This window comes from Daldinia childiae, assembly GCF_008694065.1.
Source record: "Daldinia childiae strain JS-1345 chromosome Unknown Scaffold3, whole genome shotgun sequence".
Lineage (NCBI taxonomy): Eukaryota > Fungi > Ascomycota > Sordariomycetes > Xylariales > Hypoxylaceae > Daldinia > Daldinia childiae.
In genome coordinates, this window is record NW_022984644.1 from 4679219 (window position 1) to 4693813 (window position 14595).

At 45.1% G+C, this 14595-nt stretch overlaps 5 protein-coding genes across 5 annotated transcripts; 3 read left to right on the plus strand and 2 right to left on the minus strand.

Moving 5' to 3' along the window:
* Positions 1–2864: 2864 nt before the first annotated feature.
* GL218_03998 (uncharacterized protein) lies at positions 2865–5200 on the plus strand (the record flags this gene model as incomplete). The annotated part of the gene is made up of 2 exons (XM_033580579.1): positions 2865–3064; positions 3115–5200. 2 exons carry the CDS (start codon positions 2865–2867, stop codon positions 5198–5200), a joined length of 2286 nt encoding a protein of 761 aa, XP_033437148.1.
* On the minus strand, positions 4450–5169 carry GL218_03999 (uncharacterized protein; the record flags this gene model as incomplete). Its single annotated transcript, XM_033580580.1, has 1 exon — positions 4450–5169. One exon carries the CDS (start codon positions 5167–5169, stop codon positions 4450–4452), a length of 720 nt encoding a protein of 239 aa, XP_033437147.1.
* Positions 5201–6096: 896 nt separating the features above from the next.
* GL218_04000 (Fibronectin type 3 and ankyrin repeat domains protein 1) lies at positions 6097–6858 on the minus strand (the record flags this gene model as incomplete). Its single annotated transcript, XM_033580581.1, has 2 exons — positions 6097–6635; positions 6747–6858. 2 exons carry the CDS (start codon positions 6856–6858, stop codon positions 6097–6099), a joined length of 651 nt encoding a protein of 216 aa, XP_033437455.1.
* A 2132-nt stretch (positions 6859–8990) lies between these two features.
* GL218_04001 (Ubiquitin-activating enzyme E1 1) lies at positions 8991–12216 on the plus strand (the record flags this gene model as incomplete). The annotated part of the gene is made up of 3 exons (XM_033580582.1): positions 8991–9370; positions 9427–11413; positions 11476–12216. 3 exons carry the CDS (start codon positions 8991–8993, stop codon positions 12214–12216), a joined length of 3108 nt encoding a protein of 1035 aa, XP_033437456.1.
* Positions 12217–13421: 1205 nt separating this feature from the next.
* On the plus strand, positions 13422–14306 carry GL218_04002 (NADPH-dependent 1-acyldihydroxyacetone phosphate reductase; the record flags this gene model as incomplete). The annotated part of the gene is made up of 1 exon (XM_033580583.1): positions 13422–14306. The coding sequence occupies one exon, from the start codon at positions 13422–13424 to the stop codon at positions 14304–14306; it is 885 nt and encodes a 294-aa protein (XP_033437457.1).
* Between the last annotated feature and the right edge of the window lie 289 nt (positions 14307–14595).

Here is a 14595-nt window from a genome sequence, read left to right on the forward strand (position 1 = left end):
GAGACGTTACAAACCAGGCTGGATATTGGTCTAGATGTCGGTTTTCGGGTCTTACTCGTATGACTGTATGGAAGACAATAACTGGCTCTCCCAACTCTCTGGAACTAAAAGTAACCTTGTATTAGCACAATATAAATAAAGTGGCTTGCAACCTTGGCGGCGAAGATTCCGCTTTGTTGGAGAGGTGCTTGAAGAGGGAAAGGGAAAGTTGAAGTGGAGAGAATATTTTTCAAATCAGGTACCTTCTAACCTAAGACATTGTCCGATCCCCGACTTCGACTAAGAGGTACTTTTTATTCCCCACTTAGCGTCTGATACCTAATCCTTAGGGCTGTTAGGTCCCTTAGGTCCCTTAGGTCCCTAAGGTAGTGCCCGTTATGGATCTATTATCTAATACAGCTATCTAATTAGTAACTAATCCTCGATTTTCGGGTGACCCTAGACTAAAACTGTCGGGATAGACGTAATCTATAACCTTAACGAGTTAAAAGAGTTCTTAATAGAAATTCTCTGTACCACCACACTAACCTCTTTACATGCTACCTAATCTTCAAGTTTTATTTATTTATTCCTGCTTTAGGTAGGTAAGCTTAAGTAACCTGACCCCGCCGTATGGAAGTCTTGTTCAGTGCTCCTACAGATTTACATAGTTGCACAGTTGCAAAGTTGCACAGACAGACAGACGGATAAACTACCTAACACTACACACAAGAGATCCTTACGACCCAATCCATCTCCGCGGTAAGCTTATACCACGATATATTCTACCTACGCCTCATAATGTCTGATCCATCCCACATGGCTGGAACAGTACAACGGGTACTACACACCCGTATGTAAGTGACGAGATTTCAACTTACCCCGCCCGGCTTCTTCGAGATTGGACACCTCCCGTATGTGGCCTTCTAGCTTGTCCGAGCACACCTCGCGGTGTCTTAAGAATCCTTCGTACGAATAATATGTATACGAGTGAGGTGATTTTAGCCAATTAGGTACCTAACCTTGCCGATATGTTAATATTTCATCATTATACGACTATGGCTACGTTCCATCTCATCTTACCGAGGTATAGTTGGTTCAAGGAGTCGATGGAATTCATCATGATTCCTGTAATCGCGGGATATTGGCTTTAAGTAGGGCAAGAGGTCGTGCCTGGAAAACCGGGAAAATAGCCAAGTACAGCCATCTATCGGCGACCTACATAGCGACCTTGGGTAAGAGAGCTTTCGATACCGCCGATTTGTGTAACGAGCGGCACGTCTATCAAATTTGTTAATGCTTTGGCAAAGATGATGACATTGACACCCTATTGGCTACATTCAATAGTCGGTCTTCTTTCGGTCCTGCAAGTATTGCTTTCACAAGCCTCTTATTAGGTATCAACAAGTGGCAATCCTACCTAAAGCATACGAACGATGGTACTACGCATTCTCTGCTCGGTCTTCACCTCAGGGTACGTTGCTGTTGGCTATGACAGACGTGACAAGATGCAGCGAACATTGAATCCGTCCACTCATCCTTCAAGGACCCCTGCAGTCCCGTCCCAAGAGACCCGCCTCACGCACGATCTCGGGCTTGGCCACTACCTCAATGAGAGGTTATATACACCATTATGTTGTATAGTGTAGGATACGCAATGCACGATGGTATACACTACATGCCCCGCCTTCGTATCCTGACCCATGCCCACTCTCTCGACCCGTTATCGCCCCTTGTCTAGACCCTGGTTAGGTACTTGGGTTTGTAGTCCGATGCGTTGTGCGGCTGCTTTCTGTTGGTTGCAGAAGAGCCTCGTCCCCCAAATGCCTTGCTAACCTGCATACCTCGTCCTAGCATCCGCTTCGCTTATTGCGGACTTGGTCACGCACTTTTGTACTTGTCCGCCTTTTGTATTGCTCTAATTTCTTATTCAATACAGTATGTCACCTTGAAATTTGCCCTCCTATCAACTTTGAGCTTTACATCGTCTACTGTTGCTCGCAATGTTTCAAGGCAGATCATTAGTACCAGGAGTAGATGGGTTTGAATTATTTTTACTTGTCGCGAAGGCTAGCTGAGAACCCGAACATGGTGGTCCGGGGTAGTGGTACAAATATCTATGTACAATACATCGGCACCCTCCTCCACACAATCGTGTCCAGGGATGCAACTGGCGGGCTGACGGGCTTTTTTCTTCGCAGGGATATCAGGTTGCACACAACTGTCGTGGAGATTTTAAGCATGCAGACTTGATCCGTATTCTGTACCTACTTGATATGCAACTACCTAAGCTTGGTACCTGTCGATTCCAATGGCTCGTGTTGTTGACATTGCTGTTCCCTCCCACTCTCATTCTCAGCCTTATCCATGCTGCTGTCCCTCTTCTAGAGCTACCCCGTAGCTTTCTTTTTCATGGAACCACGTTTCTACTTCTGTTTCTCACAGATATCAGCTCTTTATACAAGCAACTAGGCCACGTCTTAGCCTTGAGCTAGGAAGGGTATACCAGCTGTCTGTTACTGAGCTGACGACGTTCGTTGAAGTTCAGCTAGGTATAAGAGAATCGTCTAGGATAAGTCTACTAGACCCCATACTAGTTAGCTCATGGACATATCGCCCAGTTAGTTGTTCGGATTTTAGCTGAAAGGAACTCAAAGCCTCGCTTACTTCGCCAATATCTATTTTGGTCAGGGATATAAGCTGGGAGCTACAAAGAATCTACCTCATCGGTCGTTTTCTCCTTCAACTTACCGTTACGCTCTTGATACAAGAGTCGCTCGCTATAGACGGACGGACGCTCGCTACAAGGACACATCCTAAAATCAGGGTTTATTTAACATTCCCAGGTGCAAACAACCAATTTAACAACGCTCATCTGCGCTATAATGGTTTTGGTCCATCGGTTTGGGGCCTTGTCGGCCATCACCCTAACTTGGCTCACAAGAGCGCAAGCTTCTCTCTCTGAAGCGCATTGGTCCTACTGTAAACCGAAAACAGTTACCGAAACTTGTTACGAAACGATTACGAAGACGGCTACGGAGACGACTACAGAGATTTGCTACGAAACAGAAACTACTACAGTCTAGTAAGTACTACAGGCTATATATAAAGTTATATAGCTAACACTTGGTAAAGCGATGTTACTACCGTATTCGATACTGTTAGTTATAGTTACACGGTGACGGATACAGTAACGGATACAGTAACGGACACAGAGACGGAAACAGAGACAGATACAGAGACCGTTACCAACTCGAGAACTATTACTGCCTATGTTACGCGCTTTAATAACCAGACTATCATCTCCTTGACTACTACTACCGACGAGGAGACGACGACCGCTACACTTACTGATATAGAGACCACCACGACAACTTATATATCTCTCGTACCTACTGTTACTACGGCTACCCTCACCTTCACAACTGAGATCCCAACTACGGTCATATCCGACAGAACATTGACTACGACTGAATACAGCACGTCAACCTACACAAGTATCTCGATTTATACAACAAGCATTCTATCGACACTTACAGACACCCTAACGACAACTGCTGTGTCCGTTTCAGCTTCAGCAACTACAGACACTGCTACCGTGACTGCGACAGAAGAGACTACATCGTATGTTACAGTGATATCTACTACTACGTTCCTCACCGTTTCGGAGATCTCAGTTACCGATTCGGTGGTAAGTACTACAACTTTCATTACGACGCAATTTATTACTACTATAGTACCGGAGTATATTACCACTACAGTACCTCCAACTACAGTCACTTCGTCCGTCTGTCCCGCAGCGACCAACTCTCCGAGCTTCAATGTACCTGTTTATAACGCCTCAGCCGATTTAACTTGGGGATGTCCACCTGGAACCGTCTGTTCTCCTCCAAAACCGAATGGGTGTAGTATCTGGCCTGATCTTCCAGATCAAGCATACGTCTGTGAGAGTCAGAGCTATTGTATACCAGCACCAGTTTATACCCCCGTTCAATGGTGTGATAATGAAACAGGGTACTATCCTCTTACGGACGGCTACTTTGACCTTGCACCGCCGGCTTTTGGGTTAAGCTATGGTGTATTTGATCCCCCTAAGCTCGAATTACTTACAGAGACCATCTCGGGTGTGACCACCACTATCTGGACCTCTACAGGCGACTATGAATCACAGACGAGTATTACGGCATATCCACCCTCAAGCACACCAGAGCCGGGCTATCCAAGAGCGATAGTGAGGAGATTCCTACCTTTTAGTAAACGCGATGAGACGTTACCAACGACGTGCTACGCCATTTGCAATAACGCTGTTATAGCGGCCCAAAGTGTTGGAAAGATACCCCAGCTTTGCGCATCAGGCTCTGTATTCATGACATACCGTCAAGCCTGCCAAACATGCATTGAACATAACGGGGGGACGTGGAAAGCCGGTACTAAGAACTACGCAGATGACTCAATGACTCAATGGCTCAATTACTGCGATGCAAACAGCCCTAGTTCAGTCTCTCCGAGCCAGAGTGCCCCTGAGGGAGAGGTCACAACTACTCCTGGACTGTCTACAGGCAGTGGAGCTTCGCCAGGCACGACTGGTGTAGTTTCAAACACACCAACTTTCTCGACCACGCCCTCTTCTACGGCCGAATCCTCCTCTTCAACATCCGAAAGTACGTCTTCTTTCAGCTCTTCAGAAGACACGTCTTCGTCTTCTTCTACTTCTAGCTCCTCTAGGAGCGCGTCTCTTAGTCTAAGCTTGTCGAGGAGCACTTCTTCTTCTTCTTCTTCTAGCTCTTCAGAAACAACTGTTCCTACCAGCTCTTCCGAGAGCACAGCTTCTTCTACTTTCAGTCCAACCGAAGGTATATCTTCTTCTAGTTCTTTGGAAAGCACATCTTCTGGCTTTTCAGAGAGCACTTTCTCTTCTCTCAGCTCTTCAGAAATCGTCACTTCGTCATCTTCGGGAGCTAGCACCTCTACTGGGACGTCGAGTACGATAAGCACCGACAGCAGCAATGGAGAATCTAACTCGACCCCAGAACCTGCTTCTACTTCGTCAGCGAGTAGCAGCATCACGCCTACAATAACGCCTACTGTAACATCGCCTGCTACAGTACCGAGCAGCACAACAGCACCGAATACGGTTTCCACAGCCGGGGCGCCCGCTGTTTTAAACGGCGGAGCTACGTCTAATTCCATCATCGCCCTTATATTATTATTCATCCTCTGATGCAGTCAAATATATACTTAATATTTTAACCTAATATTCAATGAAAGAGAAAAAAACCTTATAAATATTCTATTCGAACCCATCCTTCAAGCCAATTAGATTTCTCGGCTGTAGCATTACATCGCCTTAATAACTATACGATGGTATCAGGAGGGCAATGAAATGGCGCGCGGACAGGTTTACTCATTCTCACGCTCACTACGGTGGTATAGGAATAACGGTTCTACCAGGGACTTGGCATTTGCATGGTATAGGAAGCATAATTATTCAATACCCCCGAGATTTTCACGCTCATTAAACGAGAGACCCGTCACAGCGACGCACGATTAATGATTTACGGAATATAGAATGAGTTGAGGACTCTACTTAATGAGGCTTAATTGGGTTTCTACTGACGGATACTGGGCCGAGGCAAGGGGCAGCCAGTTATACATACAGGATGAGGTATATAATTATTTGGGGGTTGGAAATAGGGTGCGTATATTAGACGCTTTTCTGCGAAGGGGGATTTAGCTGAAGGAAATGGGCTGTCATTCTAACTTCTAGTGTTAATCTAAGGCTCAATGGGATGAATCCAAACTAAATAGTTTCAGTTTAATCTTGACTAGGACGTAGGACGTGATAAGACAAGACATTTATTCGTTTCTCTGCTGAAGGTGCACATGAATGGGAATATGTGATAAGGAGGGTTGTATAACGGGTCGAACAAGATTAAGTCTTGATGTTTTGCAGAAAGACATTCTCATACTCTTACAAATTGTCTCACTACCAACAAAAAAAGGGGGAAAGGGGTAATTTTAGGGACAGTATTAGGATTAAATCAAACAACTAAATTGGAATTAAAACTACCTTAAAATGTTTCAGCTTTTTCTTTAATTGTTATATTGATATCAATGTCAATAATCAACTTGGATGACTCCCATCTCTTCGTAGGGAACCCTCGCTCGAGGAATCTTCGACCTTAACTTATTCTTCGTCTTCCTCGCCTTCATCTTAATCTTCGCCATCATCTTCGTCTCCTTGGTCGTCTCCTCATCCTCGCTCTCCGAACTATGTCGGTATGAATATCTCGGACCGCCATATTCTTCCCCAATCTCGTTGCCGCGTTTAGCGCCCTTGCTCCTCAGCAGCTGTTCGATTTCGACCTTCTTGTGTTCGATTGCTAGGTCTAGAGGCGTTAGAGCCGTGTCGCTTACTGGCGATACCTCGGCCCCGGCGTCAAGGAGTAACTTGACGCACTCGATATACCCATTCGCCGACGCCCAGTGCAGAGGCGCCCAGAAATAAGCCGTGGTTATGGAAGGGTTGACCTTCTGGTCGAGGAGAAATCGCACCTCATTGACATGTCCACCGGCTGCCGCCCAGTAGAGCACATTGCCCCCTTCTGGATCCCGAGTGTTCACGTCTGCCCCGTGCTGAGTAAGGAGTTTTGCCACTGTTATCACAGTTTGTTAGAGCTTGTAAGTGATGATGATGATGAAACACATGCTATCCTCGTCCTTGTTAAAGACGGTTAGGATCTCCTGGCGAAGTAGTGATTGCTTACTGATTCGATCCATAATGTCTTGATATTTGTCCGTGAGATTGTTACTGAAACCGGCGAGTTTCTTCCGGATGATGTAGGTAGTGACCACATCTTCGGCTTCTAAGGATTCCATGTGCAACCGGACAAGAAGGAACCTATAAGTATATTTATCAGTAATCAGTCTACCTGCAGATGGATTTTGAAGATGCGAAAAGGAACACTTACATCCCCCCTGATTTTTCAATTATGACACCTCCGATCTCGTGCTTTAGCTCCGGGTTCAAGTTACAGAACTCTGCTAGACGAGAGTTGGTATCGATGCAGTGGCTCACATAGTTGCGAATATCTTCCTCGGGACGCCTTTTGCCGGTTCTAAGCAAGCGAGATGGGCAGAGATCGCAACGGATCTGATGTCTCTCATTTCGACTACTAACAAGGAACTAATCGAAGACCTAGAAGAGAGATCCAAGACTCTAGTCGAGATCAGCAATAATTTCGCCCAGCTGATTAAGGAGAGAGATCGAAGGTCCCCCTGGATTGAGATTGCCTGTTACTTCGAGGGACTACCGACCTATAATATAGGGTTCATAGTAGATAAAGCCTCGGCTACGCTCCCGGGCATCGCACCCGTCGCCATTGAGAAGAATCATGCTAGCATGCCTAAGTTTGACGGGGACTTCCGACCAGGATTCATTAAGATCTCAGACATGTTGTTCAGATGGATTCAGGATCTTGATGAAAAAGCTGCAGAAAACCAGAAAGTTCGTCATGAGTACCTCTTATTTTACGGCATGATTAAGAAACGGGATGGGATAGAGGGCTAACCACTTTACTCCTAGGTCGACGGTATAAACATTGGTGAAACTCACCATCATGCCCCTATCACTAATAACCCGGGCGTTGTTGCCGCTTCAATTTTTAGTACCAAAAAGCACGGCTTGAGAGTGACTGGGGCTCATTATGTTAGTTTTTCCTTCTTCTTTTATCCTTGCGTAACATGTATAAACGGAGACGAGCTAACGAGTAGACAGATATATAACTACGGAGAGAAAAGGAACCTGTCCGCTTTGGCCGAAGATGGGGATAGTAATTAATGCTGAGATGACTGGAAGTTATAGGTAGGTACTTGTTAGTAGTCTATTAAGCATGATGCTATTGTGGGCTTGGTCATGGGGATAGGAAACTTTTAATAAGGGAATGTTCAATTTGAATAGTTGAGTTGATAGGCCATAATGTGGAATTTCGGGGCTCTTCTAGATCAATCGAATTATTTAGATTTTGAAAGTGTCTTTCTTAAGCTTGAGGGGTTCGCTATTAAAACAGTAGTGGTGATATGGTGTAAGATGTACTTAACTTTATAGAATAGTTTTCGTTTAAATCAATGAATCGATTATTTCAAGTCGGATATATTTCTATGGAAACGTGAAGAAGACGGGAGTTACTAATACGCCACACCTAATATACATGTGAGAAGTACATATCCATTGTACCTGAATTTCATGGATGCTTGAGCCACGTTTAACCCCACCATGACGGTGCATGATTTGCTGAGAAATCATGCCGCCCTCAGACAGGCACCCGGCGGGCAAACTACTAACCTAAGCTCTTTAGAAACGTGCAAGAGCTTTCTACTTCGCCTTAGTAACTTTTCTCATTAAACTGCAGTCGCCGTAAGAAGTAAGAACCCGAACCTATTCGAAGAAGTGTCCTTAAAAATAAAAACATTAACCTCCTTCTTTTAAAGCTGGTCTTTTTCTCTCACTATAACATCAACACTTCTCTTTTTGGCCAGTTAACAACTACGTCATTTCGTATCTATCCGCCTGATTGATCCGTCAGCCTAGCCTCGTTGTTGGTATTGGTGGTGGGGTTGTCGGTTTCTTCTATTTGGGTACATTTTGATCCTCCCATCGTCGTCTCATTCAACCTTTACTACATCCCCCTCCGTTCCTGTTCCCGTTCCCGTACCCGTACCCGTACCCGTATCCTGCGTTATCGCATCTCATAAGTATCATAGAAGCAAGCTCCAGTAGAGCAAATATCGCCAAACTGGGGAAGCGCAAACACGAGAACGGAGATCTGCCTTTCTCCCCCAAGAGAACCATGACCGTAAGTAGACACACTATCTTTTTTCGCCTACTACCCTCATGCGCTATCTCTACTCTGTTTTATTTGACGGCGGCTGTTGTACATAAACCCAAATAACTATCTTCTGCTTGCTTATACCCAAGTACTAATGCATAAACCATTTAACAGGATACCAAAATGGCTTCGGGCATTCCCGAAGTCGATCTGGTCACCCGAGTCCAGGTCGACAACTCTATCGTTGGCCAAAGCGAGATCGACGAATCACTTTACAGCCGACAGCTCTATGTTCTCGGCCACGAAGCCATGAAGCGTATGGGCGCATCCAATGTGCTTGTTGTTGGCTTGAAAGGCCTCGGCGTTGAGATCTCCAAGAATATAGCTCTTGCTGGTGTCAAGAGTCTAACCCTCCACGATCCCACACCCGTTGCCATCGCCGACCTATCATCTCAGTTCTTCCTCCGCCCAGATGATATCGGAAAGCCGCGCGATGCTGCCACAGCTCCCCGTGTCGCCGAGCTGAATGCCTATACACCCGTCGGTATTCATGAATCACCTAAGTATGTAGAGTAACCATCCTACTGATGATACTATGGGCTAACCATAACTTAAACAGCCTCGGTGACAACCTCTCCCAATTTGACAAATACCAAGTTGTCGTCTTAACCAACACCCCTCTCCACCTTCAGCTAATTATTGGCGATTACTGCCACTCAAAAGGTATTTACTTTGTAGTTGCAGATACTTTTGGACTATTCGGCTCGATCTTCTGCGACTTTGGCAGCGAATTCACGTGCCTCGATGCGACCGGTGAAAACCCAGTCAACGGAATAGTAGCTGGTATCGACGAGGAGGGTCTAGTTTCTGCATTAGATGAGACTCGTCACGGCTTAGAGGACGGCGATTACGTTACATTCTCCGAAGTTAAGGGTATGGAGGCTTTGAACGGCGCTGAACCGAGAAAAGTAACGGTTAAGGGTCCTTATACCTTTTCCATTGGTGATGTTTCCGGACTTGGTCAGTACAAGAGCGGAGGTCTCTACCAGCAAGTTAAGATGCCCAAATTCCTCGAATTCAAGACGATTTCTGCGGCTATCCGTGATCCCGAGTTCGTTATCTCCGACTTCGCCAAGTTCGACCGACCCCAACAGCTCCATGTCGGATTCGAGGCACTCCATGCTTTTGCTCAGTCTCAGGGTCGTCTACCCCGACCGAAGAACGAGGAAGATGCTGCTGTTGTTGTCGCATCTGTCAAGGCCTTCATCGAAAAGGAGAAGTTGGACCTTGAGATCGACGAAAAGCTTATTAAGGAACTTAGCTATCAGGCCCAGGGAGATCTTAACCCCATGGCTGCTCTGTTCGGTGGTCTCACTGCGCAGGAAGTTCTAAAGGCTGTCTCTGGAAAGTTCCATCCAATCAAGCAGTGGTTTTACTTTGACTCTCTAGAGTCTCTTCCTACTAGCTGTGCCCGAACCGAGGAGCTCTGCAAACCAATCGGATCTCGATACGATGGTCAAATCGCAGTCTTTGGTAAAGAATACCAAGACAAGATCGCAAATGTCAAACAGTTCCTTGTTGGTGCGGGTGCAATCGGCTGCGAAATGCTCAAGAACTGGGCCATGATTGGTCTAGGTGTAGGACCTAACGGTAAGATTACTGTTACCGACATGGACTCGATTGAGAAGAGCAATCTAAACCGTCAATTCTTGTTCCGACCCAAGGACGTTGGTCAGATGAAGAGTGACTGCGCTGCCAAGGCCGTACAGGCTATGAACCCGGAGCTCGTAGGCCATATTGAGTGCTTGAAAGATCGTGTCAGCCCCGAAACTGAGCACATTTTCAACAAGGAATTTTGGGAATCCTTGGATGGAGTTACAAATGCTCTGGACAACGTAGAGGCACGAACTTACGTTGACCGACGATGCGTCTTCTTCCGTAAACCTCTTCTCGAGAGCGGTACTCTCGGCACCAAAGGAAACACACAGGTGGTCCTCCCCATGCTAACAGAATCCTACTCATCCTCTCAGGATCCGCCTGAGGTATCATTCCCTATGTGCACTTTAAGAAGTTTTCCGAACAAGATTGAGCACACGATCGCGTGGGCCCGCGAGCTTTTCGAGACATCATTCGTAAAGTCTGCCGAAACAGTCAACTTGTATCTGTCTCAACCCAACTATCTCGATACAACACTTAAGCAGGGTGGTAACGAAAAGCCGACTCTGGAGACGATTCGTGACTACCTTGTAACGGATAAGCCTCTTAGCTTTGAAGACTGTGTCATCTGGGCGCGAATGCTATTCGAGAAGCAGTACAATAACGCGATTCAGCAGCTCCTTTACAACTTCCCGAAAGATTCCGTGTCCTCCAGCGGTACTCCCTTCTGGTCCGGCCCCAAACGTGCCCCTGATCCATTGAAGTTTGACCCAAAGAATCCTACTCATTTCAATTTCATCGTTGCGGCTGCCAACCTCCACGCATTCAACTATGGCATCAAGACTAAGGGTGTGAACAAGGACCTATACCTAAAGGTGTTGGATAACATGATCGTTCCTGACTTCTCACCCGATCCGGGTGTCAAAATCCAGGCCAACGATAACGACCCTGTAGGTGTATACAATTTGTTAAGTCTTATTTTACAAGAACCATAGCTAACCTCTTTTATTAGGATCCGAATTCCAACAAAAATGCCTCTGCATTTGACGACAACACCGAGATACAGAATATCGTCGACAGCCTCCCGGCCCCCAGCGAGTTGGCCGGGTTTAAGTTGATGCCTGTTGAATTCGAGAAGGACGATGACACCAATCATCATATTGATTTCATCACAGCGGCCAGCAACTTACGAGCTGACAACTACAAGATCGAGAAGGCTGATAGGCACAAGACGAAATTTATCGCCGGAAAGATCATCCCGGCTATCGCCACTACGACGGCATTGGTCACAGGTCTTGTTATCCTAGAGCTGTACAAGATCATCGACGGAAAAGATGATATCGAGCAATACAAGAACGGCTTTATCAACCTCGCGCTACCGTTCTTTGGCTTCAGCGAGCCTATTGCCAGCCCCAAGGTTGAATATAAGGGACCAGACGGCAAGGTCACGCTAGACAAGATTTGGGATCGATTTGAGGTTGAAGACATAACCTTAAATGACCTGCTAAAAGACTTTCAAGATCGTGGTCTCAACATTAGCATGTTGAGCTCGGGAGTAAGCCTGCTTTACGCCAGCTTCTTCCCGCCGCCGAAGTTAAAGGAGCGATACCCGCTCAAGCTGAGTCAGCTTGTGGAGACTGTCTCTAAGAAGCCCATTCCGGAACACCAGAAGGAGCTCATCTTCGAGATGGTGGCTGAGGACTTGGATGAGGAAGACGTAGAGGTGCCATACATCAAGGTTAAGATCCGCTAGATAATTAACTGCATGGTATACCACGCACAGTGCGGTGCATTTAGCTCATGCATTTTATTCAGTTTTAGGGATTATGAGGATAGACGTCTTGTATGGGGGGGGGTTAGTTAGCATGCGCCATTAGTGCATCGTTTACTTTTTGAGCTTAATTGCAGCTTTTGCCGCAAATGCCCAAGGGAATTAGTCGTAAATAGACTTAGTTTTACCCACGCCTCTCTATCGATTGTCTTTACATTTTATTTGAATTTCTTTGGTACTTTACTCGGTCTCTTTATTCGTAAGATTTTTTTTATTCGTACATATAATAATAATAAGTCGTAGAACCAAGCAACATGGAAATTACTTCGTGATTCCGCAAGGAAAGTTAAACTATATACGAGGTTCTACGTTTATACAACAGGTAATAAACATCATTTGTTCTAGATGAGACATCTAAAATCCTGACATCTCCCAAGTATACTTGTAATTCATAGAATTAGATGCTGTATTTATATGTGGAGACATTAGGGGGTGGCGTTATGCTAGCCTCCTTATTGATATGTAATATTCAAAATATTATGGTAATGAGGTAGTTAATTAAAATATCCGTTAGAAGACAGGTTCGAAATACGAAATTGATAAGTAAATGTAATGAAAATTATTTTATTGTTACTCGTATAATAAAAAAGTTTGAAGGACAACGAAAAGCCAGAAGGCGATTATTATTATGTCAACTCTGTTGACGTGAACTTTCTATTACAGGAGATCAAGCCGTATACAGGAGAAAATCTTACAGATTTACATGATGCCGCTTCATAAAATATTTCACTGTATTAAGCTGTATGTTCGTGGTTATTTTATTTGTTAGATGTTAGACCGAGTCAATTGAAAGATTGTCGTGGAATACCGTGTCTACCCCTGTATGTGCGATATTTTGGGGATTATACCCTTAGTTTTAACTATTATTTTCAAGTTTGACTAAAAGATTTCCCGTGTCGCCACTGTTATACTAGGGTTAAGTATGATAATTATATGATATTGCGTTATTCCGACTGGTGGACCGGGACAAGTATTCCACCGCTACGTGAAACTATAGGCCAATTTAGCCGTGTGGGTTTGTAATAGACATATATATTCTAAGAATTATTTAAGGGGTTTGATCTCCGACGCTACATCATCTAGAATATGTAAAATACGGAAACAATACAGAAATATTACAAGTCATTATGTCACAAAAACGAACTATATTAATTACTGGCTGCTCTGATGGTAGTTTAGGCTCAGCGCTCGCTCTCGCCTTTCACAAGATCGGATGGCGAGTTTTCGCGTCGGCTCGCAACCCATCTAAACTAAAAGAAGTTGAATCCGCTAGTATTGAGACTATACAACTCGATATTCTATCCGAAGAGTCGATCGCAGATAGCGTTACTAAAGTCAAAGAGCTCACGGGTGGCTCGCTCGATGCTCTCCTCAACAATGCTGGAGCCGGGTATCCTTTACCCCTAATGGATATCGATATTGGGAAAGCTCAGGAGCTATTCAACTTAAACGTCTTCTCAATAATCAGAATGACACGTGCTTTTCTTCCGCTCCTTATTGAATCGAATGGCATGGTAGTCAATAACACATCAGCTGTGTCGGTGCCAGCCGGTGCCGTTCCCTTTCAGGGCGCCTACAACGCATCCAAGGCAGCCGCAACAAGCATTACCGAAACCATGCGGCTGGAGCTGGCGCCTTTCGGGGTCAAGGTGATCAACCTTATGACCGGCTCTGTGCAGTCGAACTTCTTCGACAACACGCCCATTCCTATTCTGCCTCCTACCTCGTTATACAATATAGCCAAGGAGGCCATTGAGAAGGCCATGGGAAATGACACCTCTACTAAGAATTTCGGCGATCCTATCCAATGGGCAACCCAGGTTGCTGATGATCTTAGTCGGCCTCATCCGCCTCATTGGGTATGGCGTGGTCAATACACATTACTAATACGACTTTTCTCATTCCTCCCTATTGGATTCTTCGATGGATTTAAGAAGAAGTTGACGGGATTAGATGTCCTAGAGAGTAAAATTCAAGAACAAGGAGGATGGAGCAAGATTAAGAAAGCATGATGCGATACTATCAACTAAGTAAATCTTCTATCTGCTGAATATACCAGGCGCTTATTATTGTAAAGGAGTGGAGTATATTAATAATAAAAGAAAAACTATTTATTAAGAACTTTTGAAAGTTTTCGGATGGAAATATCTAGCCCCCGCTGTTAGTGACTACATGATAACCCCAGGTCTATTATTGGGGCAGTGCTTGAGGAAGTATTAGAGAGATGGGGCTAGTTTCAACCAATGAGGTACTTTAATATCTTAGGTATCACCAATCACTATACATATTACATATATTTCG